The 19,981-nt window shown below is 39.4% G+C and overlaps 1 protein-coding gene across 1 annotated transcript in view; it reads right to left on the reverse strand.

The window, feature by feature from the left end:
- Positions 1 to 19,981, reverse strand: part of SPON1 (spondin 1) — a 314,010-nt gene that overhangs the window by 164,875 nt on the left and 129,154 nt on the right. Inside the window, exons 4-5 of the mRNA XM_040258315.1 lie at positions 16,450 to 16,523; positions 11,154 to 11,276 (exon numbers count right to left, since the gene is read on the reverse strand). Coding sequence (XP_040114249.1) covers positions 11,154 to 11,276; positions 16,450 to 16,523 — 197 coding nt within the window. The remainder of the gene's footprint in view (positions 1 to 11,153; positions 11,277 to 16,449; positions 16,524 to 19,981) is intronic.

Raw genomic sequence — 19,981 nt, forward strand, 5'->3', positions numbered from 1 at the left:
AGGTGAAGGGGGCTTTTCCATCCCCTCCCTCTCCAGATTCACCAAGCTGGGAATTAGAACATAAAGAGATCCTGTCTTTCTATTTCTGCTTTTTGTTGAGCGGGTCCAGATGAAGATCAGTGGTAGAGTCTGCCTGCAAAGCAGGAAACCCAGGTTCGATCCCTGGTCGGGAAGTTCCCCTGGAGGAAGAAATGGCAACCCACTCCAGTATTCTTGCCTGGAGAATCCCACGGACGGAGGAGCCTGGCAGGCTACAGTCCATGGGGTCGCAAAGAGTCGGACACGACTGAGCGACTTCACTTACTTACTAACTTACCTAGTGGAATGCAAGCAAATGGAGGAATTGATAGCAGTGATGTGGTACTTAATCTTTCTTCCCCGGTCTCATTCTTTTTCTTTCCCTTAAACACATCTGAAGAGATACCACCTAGGATTTGGCCCTTTCCCATCAAATACTAGTAGGCGTAATGGTTAAGTCACCAGAGAAACATAAGACCATCTGCCACAAAAACTACATATCAAAGGGTACAACTAGCAAAAGCGAAAGCAAACTGAACATGAGGCAGCTAACTGCAATAGCTGGACCAAAAACTTAACCTAAGCATAATACCTACCCTCAAAAGCATAGTGGGGATATTGTAATAGAACGCAAATTCAAGAAGTAAAGAAAAAGAACCAAATGTAAATTGGGTGCTAAACAGATATTTACAACAAATATTTGTTGGTATCCCTGCCAAAGATGCATGACCTGAACCTAATTGTGAGGAAACATCAGACAACCCCAAATTGGGAGAGGCTATAAAAGAACTGCCTGGTACTCAAAAAATGTCACTGTCATAAAATTAAAAGGACTAAGGGACTGTTCCAGATTAAAAGAGGCTAAAGACACCTGACAGGTAAATGCAACGTGTGATCCTGGTTCGAATCCAGGACCAGACGTTGTATTAATATTTTTCCTTTGCTACAGAGCAGTACTGTCCACTGTGGGTGCCACTGGCCACATGCAGCTGCTGAATAATTGAAATGAGGCTAGTCTGAGTTGAGAAGTGCTATAATTAAAAAATACACTCTGGGTTTTAGTATGAAAGAAGAATGTAAACTATCTTGATTATAATTTTTATATTAATTACATGTTGGAATGATATTATTTTGGCTATACTGGCTTAAATACAATTTATTATTAAGATTAATTTCACTTGCCTTTAACTTTTTAATGTAGTTACTAGAACATTTAAATTACATTTCTAGCTCATTTTTATGTCTTGCATAATATTGATTTCATATAGTACTGCCATAAAGAACATTAGAAGTACAATTAGTGTACTTTGAACAAAGTATGAAGATTAGAAAATAGTATTTTTATCAATATTAAAAATAAATGTACTGTAATTTTGTAAGAGAATGTCCTTATTCTTAAGAAATACACACTGAAGTATTTAGAGGTAAAGGAGCAAGCATGCTGTCTGCTGCTTATTCTCAAAAGTTTAGAAAGACATAAAATGAATATATATTTATGGAGAGAGAATGATAAAGCAAATGTAAAATGTTGGCAATTACAGACTCTGAGGGAAAGATAAGGAGTTCTGTGTATCTTTGCAACTTTTATATCAATTTGAAATTATTTCAAAATAAAAGTCTACAAAAACCACTCCCACATGATGGTTAAAATAAGCAGTACAGCAACAGGGATAAAAAGAAGGGTGGTTAGCACTGAAGAAAGAGATGTGGGGAAGGAGATGAGAGACATGCTCCCACAAGGTGGCAGAAAGTATGAAGAGAGAGAACATTTAAAGTAAAACCTAGGAGACATGGGGATGAGTCAAAGTGACAACATCTTGGTCACCGGAGGCTCAGAAAGTGAGAAAATAGGAGAGGCAATATTTGGAGAAAAATAAATCTCCCAGAATTAAGGGAAGAGGAAAGATGTCTTATATAAAGAACTCATAGAATGGTAAAGCATTTTTCAAAAAGGAAAAAAAAATCCACACTTAGTCATGTTCATAGTGAAAATAAAGGAATTTAGTATTAAGATTATCAAAGATACATTTAAAAAAATTGAAATGCACAAAGAGTAAATCACTTGGATAAATAAGGAATATAAGAATCCAGTGTTTGACAGTATGAAAGAAAAGGTTTTTGAACTTAGGTCACAGATTGAGCCATATGCTATTTAAATGTGAGAGCATGATAAAAATATTCTCAGGTACATCAAAAACCTTAGGGGGTTTGCCTTGCAAAGACTTGCTATGGAAAAACTCTTGTAAGAAATACTCAATATGAAAAATGCAAAAAAGCCACAGCGATCAAAACTTTAGTGAAGCTTATGTTTGTATAAAACAGCAATGACTAAAAGAAAAAAATCCATATGATATTATTTATATGTGGAATTCAAAGTATGATACAAATGAACCTGTCTATGAAAAAGAAAAAGAATCACAGATAGAGTAGACTGGAGTTGAGGGAGGGATGGACTGGCAGATGTAAGCTTTTGTATACAAAACAGATAAACAACAAGGTCTTACTGTATAGCATGGAGAACTATATTCAATATCCTCTGATAAATTCTAATGGGAAAGAATATAAAAACAGAATGTACATATGAATAACTGAAACATTTTGTTGTACAGCAGAAAGTAACATAATATTGTAAATCAACTCACTTCAGTAAAAAAAAGAAAATATCTGTAATAATTCAAAAATAAAGTTCTAGAAAATAATCAGTATGAAGTGTATATTTGGGTACAGGGATCATAGAGACCAAAGGAATGAGAGCATGCTAATGTTCTTGTTTTTGTTCAGGGAAGATATAAGTATAAAAATGTTTATGAAATCAATAGAGGTAAATAGACATAAGCATGTGTCTTAAATTAAAGGCAACCACCATAAGAACCAAAAAATGAGTCAAATAACTTTTAAGCCATCGGCAAAAAACTTGACTCAGGGAGCAGAAAGAAGTCATTTCAGAAAATATAAAATAAGATAGCAGAAAAAATTTTAATGTGACTGTAATCACAATAACTGTGGGATAGATGTGATGAAACAAAACAAATAAAGCCAGAGGGACCTCGCATGGATCAGAGATGCTCATGTGCCATAAATGAACATATCCCTTGGCACCTGGGATGAAATAAGCTAAAATAAAGCTTTCTAGAGTAAACACATATGAGGTTACTAAAAAAATACAAAACTCTGTAAATATAGAAAAGTAGAGATTACCTATTACATACTCTCTTATCAAAACAACAAAAAAAAAAACTTTCAACAAAAAGGTGATCCAGAAAGAAACTTAACTAGGACATGGAGATGACAAGATGGGATCTCTATCCCGACCAGGACTCTGGGCTGAACAAAAGTTCCTCCCCTGAGAATTTAGAACCACAAGCTTGCAGTTTGAGGGTGTTCCATCGCGGTGTAGTTCTTGTGTTGCTCTAAAGAGGTCTGATCTTTTGTTACCCATTTCTCTGAATGCCCATTGCTCTTCAGGGTTGTCCCTATCCCAATTATTCTAAACTTTCATGATGTTGTGTTGAGCACTTTTTTCATTCATTGTGCTGAACATGTGGTTCTGCTCCCATGTTCCATACCATGAATGGGCTTGGGCCTTCGGCACTATCTGCTGTGCAGGTACTGGGTTGGCCAAAACATTCATTCAAGTTTTTCTGTTAAGATGCTATGGAAAAACCCAAATGAATGTTTTGGGCAACTCAATACTTAGGATTCATCTTTCCCTGCTCTGCTTGGCAGTTGCCATTTGTCTATGGTCTTTTATTTTCCCAGATTTTAGTGATATTTCTTGCATGGTATGGCCCTCTTCTCTTATCTTTTTGGGTACATATATATTCACCTAGTGTTATTTTTATGGAATTTGAGGAAAGATCAAAGATTAATATGTGCATTCAACCTGCTTGTTTATGGGAAGATGAGATTGTTTTTTCTTCTCTTCTCTCAAAGCATACTCCAGTGAGTTGTTGCTGTAAGACTCCCCAAAGAGATGGAGGGAAGGGAGGAAAAGAGAGAGAAAAAGCTATTTAATCTATTCCCTCTGCTCCTTCTTTACTGAAACAGTGTATCATGACACATGTGCTTGGTACCAAATTCTATTTCCTGGAGACATACTCTGTTCGTGACTCAGCCTGGTGGTGGCACAGCTGGGAAGCTCTGATGGGCACCGTTACTCAGCTCAGAAAGAGATTTCCCAGTGATGATGGGAAGTAGAATTATTGTTTATTGAATGTTGAATTATTTCTGAAGTTAGATCAAGAGAAGGGGGCTGTGGTCTACATTGGGCTCATTGTTGCTACAGGCACTGGGCTACAGAAATCCACAAATGGTCTTATTTTTAAATGGGAAGAAACTCTGCAAGCTAAATGTTATAAAGCTGACAATTCTTCCCAAAGTAATTTGATGATTTAATACAATCACACTTAAAATTCTGACAGGATCCTTTACAGAACTTGATAAAAATGATTTCACAATCATTTATAAAAATGGAAAGACAATATTGAGGAATATTTTAAGATGGAAGAGTTACCTCTATCTCCAAACTAGAGACTGGCTTGTGAGTTCTAATGCTTCTCCCTCCCACTTCTCCACATCTAATCCATGGCAGAGTCTCCTTCTAAAAGGGAACTCAAACCTATTCATTCTCTCCATCACCACATACACTGCCTTAGACCAAGCTACCATCATCATTGCAATATCTTCCTTACCCGTCTTCCCTTATACCTCCTGCCCCTTTCAATGTGCTCACCCCTCAGCAGCAATATAAAGTACCCCTCCTCTCTCCTGCCACAACCTCATCAGTGATTTTTCATTGTTCATCTCCCTCCACTTTCTTCCTTGCTCATTGCATAACTGCTACTCATCATTCATCCATTCATCAGCACTATTTATTGAGAGGCTTTCAATGTGCCAGATAATGACCTCAGCCCTGGGAAGGTAATAAGCAAAATCAGGCTTGATTTCTGCCAACACTCCAGTCACCAGTGGCTGACTTTAAAGACAAAGGACAATAAATATGAAAAATTTCAAGTGTGTAATTAAATCAATGCCAGTTTAAAATAAGATTAATCTTTTATAACCATTAATTGGCCAAACCCAGTGGAGAAAGTGATACTGGATGCTGAAGAGGCTGGGAAAAACAGATATATTTATTCATTACTATTAACATGGTGAACTGATACAAATGTTTCAGAGAGGCATCTGGCAAAAGTTTCAGGAGCCAAAAAATGTCCATATCCTTTAATCCAGCAGTCATACTCTTTGGAAATTATTTAAAGGAAATGATTCAAAGAAAGGTGGAAAAATGAAGGAAGAGTTGAAGAAGAAAGTATTTTATTGTAGAACTTTCTATATTAGCAAAAGACCCAACGTCACTTAAATGTTCAATAAAAGAACAGTTGGATAAGTGTCTTAGAACAAGCTGTTATGAATTATGACTATGGAAACCAAATCAAATGTGAAGAGTAGGACATGATGTGTTCAAATGTGATGTAGAAACTCTGCATACAGTTGACTATATGAAGAAATGAAAGAAGTTGCCAAGTTTAAGAGTGGTGGTGATTCATGTGACTGGGTTTAAGAATTAATAATTTTTAAAAATTAAGTGACCAGTGGAAAAGATAGCTGAGTTTCATGCTGAAATTAATTTTGATTCCATAGAGTATTCCAGTGGCCATGTTTATATTCTAGGCAATCTGTTGCCATATGAAAAAAAAATTGGCTCTTGGAAAAAATGTTCCTTTTGTCAACATATATTTGTCAAACAGTATTAAAATCAATGTTACATCAAATGTGAGGGAAGTTATGCAGTTGACATTGTCAAGGGAGATTACAGAGTCTCTGTGGGGTAGAAGCATTTGTCAAAAACCCATATACTGTGCTCAGAGCAAGACAGCAAAGAGACTCAGCACCTGTTAGGCAACTCCCAATTCCCTGATGAAGAGTGGGCATATCTCCAGCCCCTGAGACATCCCTACACAGTAATGCTGCCTATTCACCAGGTTCCTGTAAAGAACAAATGCTCCTGGAGCACTGCAGACTTGCAGTACCGAGGACAGACACTGGGGGTGTGCCCTCTTCCTAAAACTGAATCCAGAGCTCTGACTTCTAAACTAGAATCTCTGCAGCCCAGGTCTTTGTACAGTGGGACCAAGCTGTTAAGAATTGGTAGCCGTTGAGACTATGGCAGTATAGCAGGGCCTTATTAAAAGATGCTTTGTGAATGAGATATGTAATTTTACTCCAGAGGAGAGGAGACCATCTTGTGATAGCCCCAGAGGAAGGCAAAAGCGAATCAGAAGATCTGAGCTTTGATTTCAGTTCTGAACTCTCTCTGGCTATATGATCTGAGCCCTTAATTGTGTGTGTGTGTGTTTGGATTTTTTTTCCACTAATAAAATTAGAAGGTAAAACTTGCATAATCCAGGTTTCAAATGGATTTCTAGAAACTATCTACTTAGGAGTGTTTTAAAAAGATTTCAGTTAGCCAAATGAATGAACTAATGATTGAATGAATTTTAAAAAAGATTTTAGTATTTCCAGATGGCCAGCAGTGATCTGTGGCATTGCAATTGGAGGGAATGCCAGAGATCATTTATACCATCTTCCTGCCTTCCTCATCTCAGGCTTAGTTCTTCTATGAGACAGAGACATCATAGATACAGAGAATACTGTCCTCCAAGAGAGGGAACCCCAAGAAACAGCATTTGAAACAAACCATTTTGAATAATGATTGAGGAGAGCTACCTGCAGATGTGGCCCACCACAACAGATGGCTGAAAGCCACAGTGGACAAGTTCCCAAAGACAACTGAAGGACAGCCCTCTTAGGCTGCTATCTAATCCTACTGCAGACATTCTCAAGCACGATTACAGACCCCTGAGACTCCCACCTCCAGCCCTTTCAGAGGGATCTATGAGATGAAAACTACTTTCATAATAATACTTAGACAAAATTTTCTTTTTGCATGTGTCAACATTAACACTGATGTGGCAAAAGCAATTGAAGGTAAAACTCCTGGCACTCAGTGAGGGTCAAGGCAGTGGCCTTGAACTATATTAATCATAAATGTATTCCTTACCACCAGGGACTAGCCTTAAACAACAACCCCAAAAGTCAGTTTCACTAAGGAATAGCCTTGATGAAACAATATACATTATTAATGTTATTAACTCTCTATCTTTAAGTACACACGTTTTGATTATTCTGCATGACTAATTGGGAAAAACACATGAAGCCTTTTTGCTGTATATTAAATAAAAGCACTTGTACAATTGCTTGAGGTGCAAGTTGGAGACTTTCATTGTCATAAAACATCATTTTTACTTGAAAGAATGAATGACAAATTATGGTTATTCAGACTTGAGAATTTGGCATACATTTTCTTAAAAAATGAAATGAGCCTGTCACTTCAAGAAAAAGACCTGACAGTATTTGTTGCCGATGATAAAACCTGAGGTTTCAAGCAAAGCTTGCGATCTTGGGAAACTTGTATCCACTGCCATGAATTTGATAGCTTTCTAATACATTAACACTTTACTGATGAGACTGGAAATGATCTTAACAAATGTGATTTTTGATGTGGCATAAAAAAATGTTTCAGTATCTGGATTATCTGCACAACTCAGTAAACCAATATTTTTCAAACGATCAATAGATGATGTTATAAAATCATTAATTTGTGAAAGATTCATTGAAAGCACAAGGGAAAGCAACATTTTGATGTACAAGTTCACTGATATGGTTTCTCATTCCACATTGTAATTCTCCTTTAAGAAACTACCATTTGCAGAGTTTGGGTGTAGCATCAAATAAGATTATCTGTAATTATCTGAAAAGGTTATTTAAATATGCTTCTCATTTCCAATTACATATCTGTGTGAGACAGAATTTTCTTCACATACTTAAGCCAAAAAAAAAAAGATATGACACAACAGGTTAAATGCAGAGGCAAATATGAGGATGCAGATGTCTTCCATTAAACCAGGTATTAAAGAGACTTGCAAAAATGTAAAACAATGGCATCTTTTTCACTAAATTTCTTTTGTTTGGACAATATAGCTATTTTCATAAAATATGTCAACATGTAATAAGCTAATCATTATTAATTCATTATATGTTACTTTTTAAAGTTAACTAATAAGCGATATTTTAAAATATCTTTTAATTTTTGAGATGGTGAATATTGAGACACGATCCATCTAAACAAAAGCATGTTGAAGTTCTTAATAATTTTTAAACCTGTATAAGACACCCTGAAATTAAAAAGCTTGAAAACTGCTGCTCTGAGATGCTTGCAGAGAAAGTGGAATTTGGGATGAGTAATTAGTGAAAAGAGGAGAACTTGTCATGTATCAGTTTGCAATATTGCTGAAAAGTGTCATGACCAAATTGGGCTTAACAGCCAGGGTTGGTTATGAAGACAGAATCGTCCCTGGAGGGGTAAAATGAAAGCCATCTATGACTTAAGACTGGCTGAAATCATTTCTGTGCATATTGAATTCTCAAGTTCCCAATTAGACCCAGTTATTCTCAAGGGCACCTCTCTGTGCCCTTCTGATTTGCTCCAGTGCCCTTAGTGTCCAAGTTCACCCCTTGCCCTCCAGGGAAGGTCTGGCTCTTTCCCTGCTCAGTACTGACCACCATGACTATGTGGGCTACAAATCTGCCTCCCGGGTCATGGTGCATGCCACTCTGAGTCCACCAATCAGCACCCAGGACTTGGGAAGGCCAAAGGCACTTGCCGGCACTAAGAATATGCAAGATGAGACTGCTGTGGCTCTTGTCCTGGAGGACTTCTCAGTGAGGTGGAGAAGAAAAGCTCCTGAAGGAATAATTATGGTATGATGTGATAAATGCTTTGCTGAACATAGTGACCACATTTTCTTCCAATCAAAAATCAGGACACACTCTGACCTCTGACTATGGAAGCTTCCTCAGGGATCTGGAACACATGTCTGCTTATACATGTATTAAGAAACTCCCAACAAAACTCCACAGAAATTCTGTATAGATTTGTACTTGATTTTGCCCAAAGACCCAGAAACAATGGTTTGTATCCTTTTAAAAAAAATTCTGGGAAATAACCAGTGTCAGAATAGAAAAGGCAAGAAATGCCATAGGATTACAAAAGACGGGTAATGAGCCTCCAACATTTTATTTCCTCTGGGTTAATGGATGGGAGACACTAGAGGAAATTTTTTCCATCATACTTGTTGAGTGGTTTTCTCCCCCCTCAGGCAGAGTCCAAGATTGTTCACACAGGTCTCTCACACCAGCTGAATCAGATCAAGAGTCAGAAAAATGAACTAGTATGAAGCTTCTAAGATCGCAAGCCTTGATTACATGTGGGTAAAATTAAACAATAAGGCTCTTGATCTGCCAAGAAACGCTAGAGTCCCCTCTGGGTGGGCTGTTTGGGGACCATGGAGGTTCTGGTCTGGACTGGGTCTTCTTAAGTTCTAGTCATGTACCCTTTGCCCCCACCACTTCCTTTGAGGCTGACCGAAATCCCCCTTTTTAGTCCCTTCTGCAGCATCCCTTTTCTTTCCCAGCTGTGGCAACTCCAGAGTGAAGTGAACAAGAATGAAACATACAATGAGCAGAAAAAGCATGCTCAGTACCACACACGGACATCCTGCCACCTACAGAGAGAATGGGGGACACTGCATCTCAAAGGCAATCCAAACAGAAGGCAGGACAAGGAGCCTGACAAAACTCTTCTGCATCTTGGATCTACTACCACTAACCATTTATTCTGAGGGTTCTACAACTGCTGATTCAACCAACCATGGGTCATAAACATTTGGGAAAAAAATTCCAGAAAGTCTTAAAAAACAAAACTTGAATTTGCCACACAATAGCTATTGACCCAGCATTTACAATGTATTTACAACTATTTACATTGTATCACGTATTGTAAGTAATCTAGAGATGATTTAAAGTATATGGGAGGATCAGCACGTGTCATTTTATTGAAGGGACTGAGCATTCATGGATTTCGATATCTTGGGGTTCCTGGAACCAGTCTCTCTTGAATACCGAGGGATGATTGTACTTACATTGGACTAGGAGTAAATCATGATGTCTCTGTGATCTCCAGTAAATTCATCCACAAAAGCAAGTTATTTTGATGATGAAATGACACATACATGAGAATGCTCACCACATAATAAGTTCACTATTCATGGTTATAATTTTCATATCATTTGTGTGGTTGATTAATGTCTTTCTCCCTATTAAAGAAGGGTTGTGTCTTGTTTTATTCACTGTTATAAATATATCTAAAGTTTAGCACAGTATTTGACACATGTTAGGCATTTGATGGGGAGAAGGCAATGGCACCCCACTCCAGTAATTTTGCCTGGAAAATCCCATGGATAGAGAAGCCTAATAGGCTGCAGTCCATGGGGTCGCTAAGAGTCGGACACGACTGAACGACTTCACTTTCACTTTTCCCTTTCATGCATTGGAGAAGGAAATGGCAACCCACTCCAGTGTTCTTGCTTGGAGAATCCCAGGAACAAGAGAGCCTGGTGGGCTGCCTTCTATGGGGTCGCAGAGTCAGACACGACTGAAGCGACTTAGCAGCAGCAGCAGGCATTTGATGAGACAATTGTTTGATAAAAGGGAGTTGGTAGGGTCCTGGTTAAGTGTTTACTCTAAAAGAAGTTTGGGGTTGCCTGACAACTCTCATGGATTGGTATTGGCTACCTGGAGCATGGTACCATAAGGATTCTAAGGTGGTAACTGATAAATCACCTGATGCACTCTCTGGTTGAGTATGTTGAATATTTGTTGACCTTGGTTTATGAAGTCAAGGGTTTTTTTTGCCAGCTCTTCCAGCACAAATAGGCCAGTTGTATGAATACAGTCACTTTAAGAGAATTGAGGTGACCAAGTATCTGGTCTGAAGATAAGTAGCATGACCTCAGGAATATTTTTTAAAATCACAAATAAGAAAACACTTAGAATAATGCTATGCAAAGAAGCTGAATGCCTACCACTGTGATATCTGCCTGTATCAATGAATTCACTTATTTGGAATGTGTTTCATGAATGAGTAAGTAAGCAGCATCAGCTCGTGTACCCCACAATCAGACAGAACTTTGTAAGACCCTCTCCCCAGCCCATGAAATAGCTGTTCTACTCACGAGGGTAATCCTTTGGGTGTGTCTTCTCAGACCAGTTCCCATAAAATGTGAGCCTGTACTTAGCAGTTCCACAGGCGCAGCAGTCCAGGATTGGTTTGTCAGTCACGCCATCAAATGTGGAATCTGAAAGAGTCAGGAAAGTCACCAAGTTAGGAAGCAACTGTGAGTCATTTATAAGGCAGTGGCATCTTGGCCTCATCCTGTCCTTAATGCTTGGGAAAAGAATGTGAAATGCAGTTTGTGTGTGTTTGTGCTCAGTCACTACTAGGTCATGTCCAACTCTGTGACCCCATGAACTGTAGCCAGCCAGGCTCCTCTGTCCATGGGATTTTCCCAGCAAGAATACAGGAGTGGGTTGCTATTTCCTTCTCTAGACGATCTTCCTGAACCAGAGATTGAACATGCATCTCCTGAATTGGCAGGCAGATGCTTTAACACTGACTCACCTGGGAATCAAAGTGCAGTTTTTACTGATCAATAATTCAGAACCAGGTCCAGCTATAACAGATTTTATTTAACTCTAAGGATGATCACTATATTTTTCAAATTAAAAATAAACCAGAACTTTTGCTCTAATAATGTGAGGAGACCAATGGGACCAATAACATAGAATACTTGGGATGGAGGCTATCTTGGTAAAGTTTATTGTTATCCTTTCTGGACCCGAATCTCCTTTCCCATCCCTCCCACAATAGGATTTCTCCACCAGATTTCAAGAGGAATATGCATGTGTGTGTGTGTTTCCTAAGGAACATTCTCTGGGGCCAAATTGCCAGTACAAGAAGGAAAAGCTTTGACGGAGAGCAATGAGAACAAGTAGAGAGACATAAGGAATGGTGAAAATTATTTCTAAAAAATTATGCATATGTAGTCATATCACTTCTTATCAAGCTTTCAGAGACTTTACTGGGAGGGTTGGGGATTTGGGAATATGTTCATAAGTTCAGGTTTACTTCTGAGCATAGAAACAGCCGGGAAAAACTCGAGATTCCCTCTCCGCCCCCACTTTTAGCTGTGAATAGCTGATTAGTGGAAAAAAAAGAGATTACATGAATAAATTCAGTATTTCTGATTGTCAGGCCCACATCCCTAACTGTGCATTGTTGCTTTTAGTCTGTTCTGCTTCCTGCAAGACGAAAACAATGTCTACAGATGCAACTTGCTTCAGCTGCTTTTCCTTTGGTTCCTCAGGAGATATTAACATGAATGTTCTCCCTCCCTCTTTTTTTTTTTTTTTTTTGGAAGTTGGACATTTAATCTTAACTATTATATAAAGAGCAGCAAAAGAGAGTTTAAAAATCTTTTTGAGAGTTAGGAAGAGCATTTTACAAGTCTTCCTTATGGAATTCACTGAGTTCTTTTGGTTTGAATATGCAAAAACAGCGATAGGTGAAAGAAGTGAATTCTGGGTTGGAGGATGGAGACAAAAGTATGGGATACTGTAATAATCACCACATTGCATAGAGTTCTCATATATGTTGATTCCTTTCCATATACTGTCTCATTTAATCCTGGCAATCCTAGGACATCAGGACTTTGGTTAATCCCATTTTATAGATCATAAAACTAAGGCACATTAGTTAACCAGCCCAAAGTCACTGAGTTGACGGGTCATGCAGGCAGAACTGGAACCCAGGTCTTTTTTGAATCTACGGCCCATGCTCACTCTTAACCTGTATACCATATCACTGTAGGAAAGACCTTCTGCTGGATAGGTTTGCATAAACACCAGTGGGAGAAATCTATGTGTTTCTCATTTAGCTTTTTCAAATAAAGAATGGTGCATTAAAAAAAAACACTTATCTACAGAGCTCCAGAATCTCTAAATAGCCCTAAAGAAGAGATCTGAAACCACCCCAAATAGAAATCATTGTTTGGCTACTTTTTGTACACTAGGAAGAGGAAAGAGCATCGTGTGTATTAGAAACAAGCTTCCCACTTCCCTGTGTACACGACGTCCAGGTCTGATTGCTGTGTGAGCCACTTTGATACTTAAGGGACAAGAGCTATTGAATATATTTCAGGAAAGTTGGCATAAATGAGTAACTCCTAAAGGTTTTTCCTTTTCACATGTTCATTATGATCACCTATGTTTTAAAAAGACTAAGTTAGTTTTGAAAAAGGGATTCAGAGCTAAGAGATACATGCTGGGGTTTCAGTTGTAACTACTAGGCACTGTTAAATGAAGCAGCAATAATCTCTCAAAGAACCAAAATAATGCAAACTGGTAGCTCCACCTTATCAAAAGGGCTTTCTGACATAAGCAGTGAACTTAAAGATACATCCAGGGGTTCAAGGGAAAGCACTTATAATAAACACTTTGGAATTTCAAAGAAAAGGAAGCTTCCATTGAAAAAATAAATTTCTAAGTTTGAAAATAAAAACAGACATGCTGTTTCCTAATGAGGAAAAGCCCACTGAAAATGGATCAGGTTTTCAAAGGGGAGTGATAGCAAGTGTTAACTTACCCCTCTTCTCCTAAACTTGCAGGGCCTGCATAATACCCTTGGTAACTTGAAACTTGAAATTGGTAACTTGAAACCCAGCAGCATCTCTCAAGCTACACTGTCCCCCTCATTTCTACTCTTAATACCAGCTTCCTTTTCTACTCTTACCTTATTCTTTTTCGTGGCGGCGGGTGCGGGGGGTGGGAGTTGGGGAGGGCTGCACTGGGTCTTGTTTGAGACACATAGGATCTTGTCCCCTGACCAGGGAGGGAATCTGGGAACCTCTAGCACTGGCAGCATGGGGTCTTAACTGGACCACCAGGCACGTCTCTCTGGTCTTATTTTTGTTTCTCTTCCCTTGCTGATTATCCCTTCTCTATCTACATTCTTCTCTCATCTCTGCTTTTCCCTTCACCTTTTCCTCTTTCTCCCTTGTCTGTGACATGGTCTTAAAGTGAGCATATGTGCACATTTGTTTATTATAGGTCACCTTTTGGAATATTTTATGTTTCTGCTTTTAATTGTAAGTAACTTAATGTTTCATGCCTCTTTTGAAAAATAATTACCATTGCTTTTAATCTGTGCAATTCTTAGATTTCCCCTATGGATTAATAGCTTTAACTGGGGAAAAGAAACAGACAATAGCTTCTCTCTTTCCTTGATAGATTTGATTTGACTCAACAAAAGTGCGAATACTTTAATGAAAGAGTTGGAGAGAATCCCTTTGCTCTATGGTTGTATCTTAAAGACTTTCTATGTGGGATCTGCTTTGCTAACTGATGGATTACCTTATGAGTCTGCTATCTCCAGGAATCATCTACAACTGCAACTCACGATCCTACAGCCCAGGTCTTCCTGGGTCATTTTTTGTCCACAAAGTTGCTGTGGGAAAGAGGTCTTTTTATACAGACTTATGCTTAGTCATTTTGGTAGGCTCTCTGCTTCAGAAGTAACCAATAGAGATTTGCAGTGCCTCTTCATTGATGCTTATCTGCACAATGGTAGCATATTCGTAACTTAGACAAGGCTTTCACAACATCAGGGCTGAGGCTTTGGAAAGTGCACTTTAGCTGTTGGTTGCTGTCAATACACGAGGCTGACAGTGCAGTGTATTCTAGGAATCCTCAAATCTGGGAAATAAGGCTGTCCTGTGAAAGTCAAACTAACAAAACTGCACCACGGTGGCCATGATTAGCCAACCAAGAGGTGAGCTAGAATAGCCACAGCTCTATACCCCGAGACCTGGATGTCATCACATGCAAGCCTGGCAGGGACTGGATTGTCCATTAGAAACCAAGAGCCTCAAGAGCTGAGATGTTCTGGGTTTGGGTGAAGGTTAAGCAAATCTGTGGACTATGAAACACAGGGAAGGAAAACCCCAATATCCATGCATAGTGATGCCCACCTGGAAGCTGCCTGGGGCACTGGCCCACAGGTTCAGCTCTCTCGCCCCTTTGACAGGCATGACCTGATGCTGGGCAGCCAACTCTTCCCCTTTAGCTCCTTCCATGCTCTCCAAGCAGTCCTCCATGTACGACCTATTTTCTGCCCACCCATAGGCTCTTTTCAGCTCACCCATAGGGAGACCTAGGTTTTGATCTACCCAAAGCAACAACCCAAGCTACTGAACTGGGAAATAGCACTTTGATAGAAATGCAATGGTTAGGGCACTGGCTTCTAGGTTCAAACTGTGACCTCCTCATGAGCTGTCTGATGCTGAGTGAGCTATTTAAACTTTTCATGGCTCAGGCTTCTCATCTGTAAAATAGGGATGATGTAATCCACATAGGATTGTTGTGCTGATGACATGATTAAGGCATGTGAAGTACTTAGAATGGTGCCTGGCATACAACAAGCACAAACAAATTAGCTACTATTATTTTCCTAGAGGACATTTACCAACTTCTCTTTTTCTTAGTAGCTTATGATTTGCTAGAAATAGAATGATTTCGTCTCAAACCATGATAGACTGATTTCTTCTCAAACCGTGAATTGCTCTAAAGGTAAATAAAAAGTCTGCACAAATTAATAGAAAAAAGAGCATGAAGATGTACAATTTCAGCACATTTTCCTCTTTTATTTAGTTCTTTAATGACTTCTAACACATTTAGATGTTTAAAATCTTAATTTTTCATGGTAAATTAATAAATAAGCCCTGGGGTGTTGATAACAATAGCTAACATACACACATGTATAATAAATAATTGTAGGTATGAGCATATTTATGTGTATGTAGATGTGTATATACACACATGTACATATATGTATATTTACTATGTACTAGGAGGCACGGTACTCTACATTACAGTGTCATGTAGGACTGAAGGTAACCACTGATTGTGTGCTAAGGATGCCTGCACATCCAAGGACCAGATCCCTAGATGAGGTGAGGGTCACAAAATCAAAGCCCCCTTGGCATTCCTGTTCCCTAGAGAAAATCCACTCATCCTGCCTGGGTGACCCACAAGTTCCCGCTAGTGATTATTCCAGAAAACCATTACAGACTTTTTAGAGGTACACAATTGTGTGTTCCTTAATTAAGTCCTGTGAATTATTCCAAGGAATCTCTTCAGAATAATCACTGTTTCACACAAATAACGAGACGACGACACCAATATAAGGTATATTATCTCCTACCCAGGGAATCAAGCTGAGTAATTAGAGTTTAAGGCAGATCCAATTATCCACAGCACACAGCTAGATTAAAAATTGGAACTACGTGAGGAAGCAGAACCCAGAGGAACTCAGAAAACCCAACTGCCTTAATTCCTGCGGCCGAATGCTTAGACTGATTGAGCCACCTTCCATTTATCAGGTCCTCTCCAGTCCACACACCCATACCTCCTTACCTTGTTCACAAAGTTTCTTGGTCAGAGAGCCTTCATCTTGAAAATAAATGATGCGTTTCTGCACGATGCTAGCCCTGTGGGGAAAGAAGACACAGCACGTGGTGAGGAGGGCAAGTCTGGGGGACGTCAGATTTCTGTTGGTCCACCTACAGCTGTGTGGCTTTGGGGGTGTGCCCTCAACTCCATGTGGCTTGGCTTCTTCAGTGGAAAACTGGTGTTAATAATAATAGCTCTCTCCTAAGATTGCGGAATGAAGCAGGGCAAAGACTAGTAGAGTTTTGCCAAGAAAATGCACTGGTCATAGCAAACACCCTCTTCCAACAACACAAGAGAAGACTCTACACATGGACATCACCAGATGGTCAACACCGAAATCAGATTGATTATATTCTATGCAGCCAAAGATGGAGAAGCTCTATACAGTCAACAAAAACAAGACCAGGAGCTGACTGTGGCTCAGATCATGAGCTCCTTATTACCAAATTCAGACTCAAATTGAAGAAAGTAGGGAAAACTGCTAGACCATTCAGGTATGACCTAAATCAAATCCCGTATGATTATACAGTGGAAGTGAGAAATAGATTTAACGGTCTAGATCTGATAGATAGAGTGCCTGATGAACTATGGAATGAGGTTCGTGACATTGTACAGGAGACAGGGATCAAGACCATCCCCATGGAAAAGAAATGCAAAAAAGCAAAATGGCTGTCTGGGGAGGCCTTACAAATAGCTGTGAAAGAAAAGAGGCGAAAAGCAAAGAAGAAAAGCAAAGATATAAGCATCTGAATGCAGAGTTCCAAAGAAAAACAAGAAGAGATAAGAAAGCTTTCTTCAGCGAGCAATGCAAAGAAATAGAGGAAAAGAACAGAATGGGAAAGACTAGAGATCTCTTCAAGAAAATTAGAGATACCAAGGGGACATTTCATGAAAAGATGGGCTCGATAAAGGACAGAAATGGTCTGGACCTAACAGAAGCAGAAGATATTAAGAAGAGGTGGAAAGAATACATGGAAGAACTGTACAAAAAAGATCTTCATGACCCAGATAATCATGATGATGTGATCACTAATCTAGAGCCAGACATCTTGGAATGTGAAGTCAAGTGGGCCTTAGAAAGCATCACTATGAACAAAGCTAGTGGAGGTGATGGAATTCCAGTGGAGCTGTTTCAAATCCTGAAAGATGATGCTGTGAAAGTGCTGCACTCAACATGCCAGCAAATTTGGAAACCTCAGCAGTGGCCACAGGACTGGAAAAGGTCCGTTTTCATTCCAATCCCAAAGAAAGGCAATGCAAAGGAATGCTCAAACTACCACACAATTGCACTCATCTCACATGCTAGTAAAGTAATGCTCAAAATTCTCCAAGCCAGGCTTCAGCAATACGTGAACCATGAACTCCCTGATGTTCAAGCTGGTTTTAGAAAAGGCAGAGGAACCAGAGATCAAATTGCCAACATCCGCTGGATCATGGAAAAAGCAAGAGAGTTTCAGAAAATCATCTATTTCTGCTTTTTTGACTATGCCAAAGCCTTTGACTGTATGAATCACCATAAACTGTGGAAAATTCTGAAAGAGATGGGAAGACCAGACCACCTAACCTGCCTCTTGAGAAATCTGTATGCAGGTCAGGAAGCAACAGTTAGAACTGGACATGGAACAACAGACTGGTTCCAAATAGGAAAAGGAGTACGTCAAGGCTGTATATTGTCACCCTGCTCATTTAACTTATATGCAGAGTACATCATGAGAAACGCTGGACTGGAAGAAACACAAGCTGGAATCAAGATTGCCGGGAGAAATATCAATAACCTCAGATATGCAGATGACACCACCCTTATGGCAGAAAGTGAGTAGGAGCTAAAAAGCCTTTGATGGAAGTGAAAGAGGAGAGTGAAAAAGTTGGCTTAAAGCTCAACATTCAGAAAACGAAGATCATGGCATCTGGTCCCATCACTTCATGGGAAATAGATGGGGAAACAGTGGAAACAGTGGCTGACTTTATTTGGGGGGGCTCCAAAATCACTGCAGATGGTGATTGCAGCCATGAAATTAAAAGACGCTTACTCCTTAGAAGAAAAGTTATGACCAACCTAGATAGTATATTCAAAAACAGAGACATTACTTTGCCGACTAAAGTCCATCTAGTCAAGGCTATGGTTTTTCCTGTGGTCATGTATGGATGTGAGAGTTGGACTGTGAAGAAGGCTGAGCGCCGAAAAATTGATGCTTTTGAACTGTGGTGTTGGAGAAGACTCTTGAGAGTCCCCTGGACTGCAAGGAGATCCAACCAGTCCATTCTAAAGGAGATCAACCGTGGTATTTCTTCAGAAAGAATGATGGTAAAGCTGAAGCTCCAGTACTTTGGCCACCTCATGCGAAGAGTTGACTCATTGGAAAAGACTCTGATGCTGGGAGGGATTGGGGGCAGGAGGAGAAGGGGATGACCCAGGATGAGATGGCTGGATGGCATCACTGAGTTGTTGGACGTGAGTCTGAGTGAACTCTGGAAGTTGGTGATGGACAGGGAGGCCTGGCGTGCTGCGATTCATGGGGTCGCAAAGAGTCAGACACGACTGAGCGAGTGAACTGAACTGAACTGAAGATTGCTATGAGAACTAAGGAAAGAACTCTTATGTCAAGAGTCAGCACACACTTAGAGACCACTCAATAAATATTAGTTATTGTGGTGATGTTGGTGGTACTCATATTAAGTCAGAAAAGTGAACTAACAGCATTTTAAGTAACTTTTCTCAATGGTTCATTTACTCTAGTTTTATATCAAACTACTGAGGCCATTTATAGATCAACCAAATTCAAATCAGGAAAGCATGTCAAATTCTCTTCCTGAAGGGGGAAAAAACCTTAAAAATATATTTTGATTTGTTCTCAAAATGTCATTCTATATCTTTCCTGAAAGTCTAGACGAAACTGTCTCTTACAGTCTGAACAAAGACAACTTCAGCTGTTACATCTCTCTTAAACATGTCAAACTCGAACACAGTATCTTAGAATTTGGAAAGATATTCTGAGGTTGAAAAATGACTTGATTTGGCCAGCATATATTTTCTCTTTAATCTAGGATTGCACAGACATATTACATCTCCTTTTACCCACTCAACTGTTGATTTTCAGCTGCCCTTGAACAGGCCTGAAACCTGGTGTTCCAGCAATTTGAAAAGTCTACAGCACAACATTGAGATGGCGCCAGTGGACCTCGGACCATTTCTATTGATTTTCTTCAGCCATGCTACTCAATCAAAAGGCAATTTTCACTTTGATTTGCCCTATTTAACAGATAAAGGGAGCTCTTGACTCCATCACAGCTGACCACACTGAACCAGGGAGTCACACAAGCTGCCTCATGTCACATGATTTCAAACCCAGGAAGGGCCCACGTATGCATGGATCTGCTGAGCACAGACTCAGTTTTCTCAATGGTCTGGGCCTATGCCAAATGGCTTTCCAAAGAAATATCTACTCTACCCCCAGTCTTACACAAAGGAATAAAATTGAGGCCAGCCTACTGATGT

This window comes from Oryx dammah, unplaced genomic scaffold, assembly GCF_014754425.2.
Source record: "Oryx dammah isolate SB20612 unplaced genomic scaffold, SCBI_Odam_1.1 HiC_scaffold_17, whole genome shotgun sequence".
Lineage (NCBI taxonomy): Eukaryota > Metazoa > Chordata > Mammalia > Artiodactyla > Bovidae > Oryx > Oryx dammah.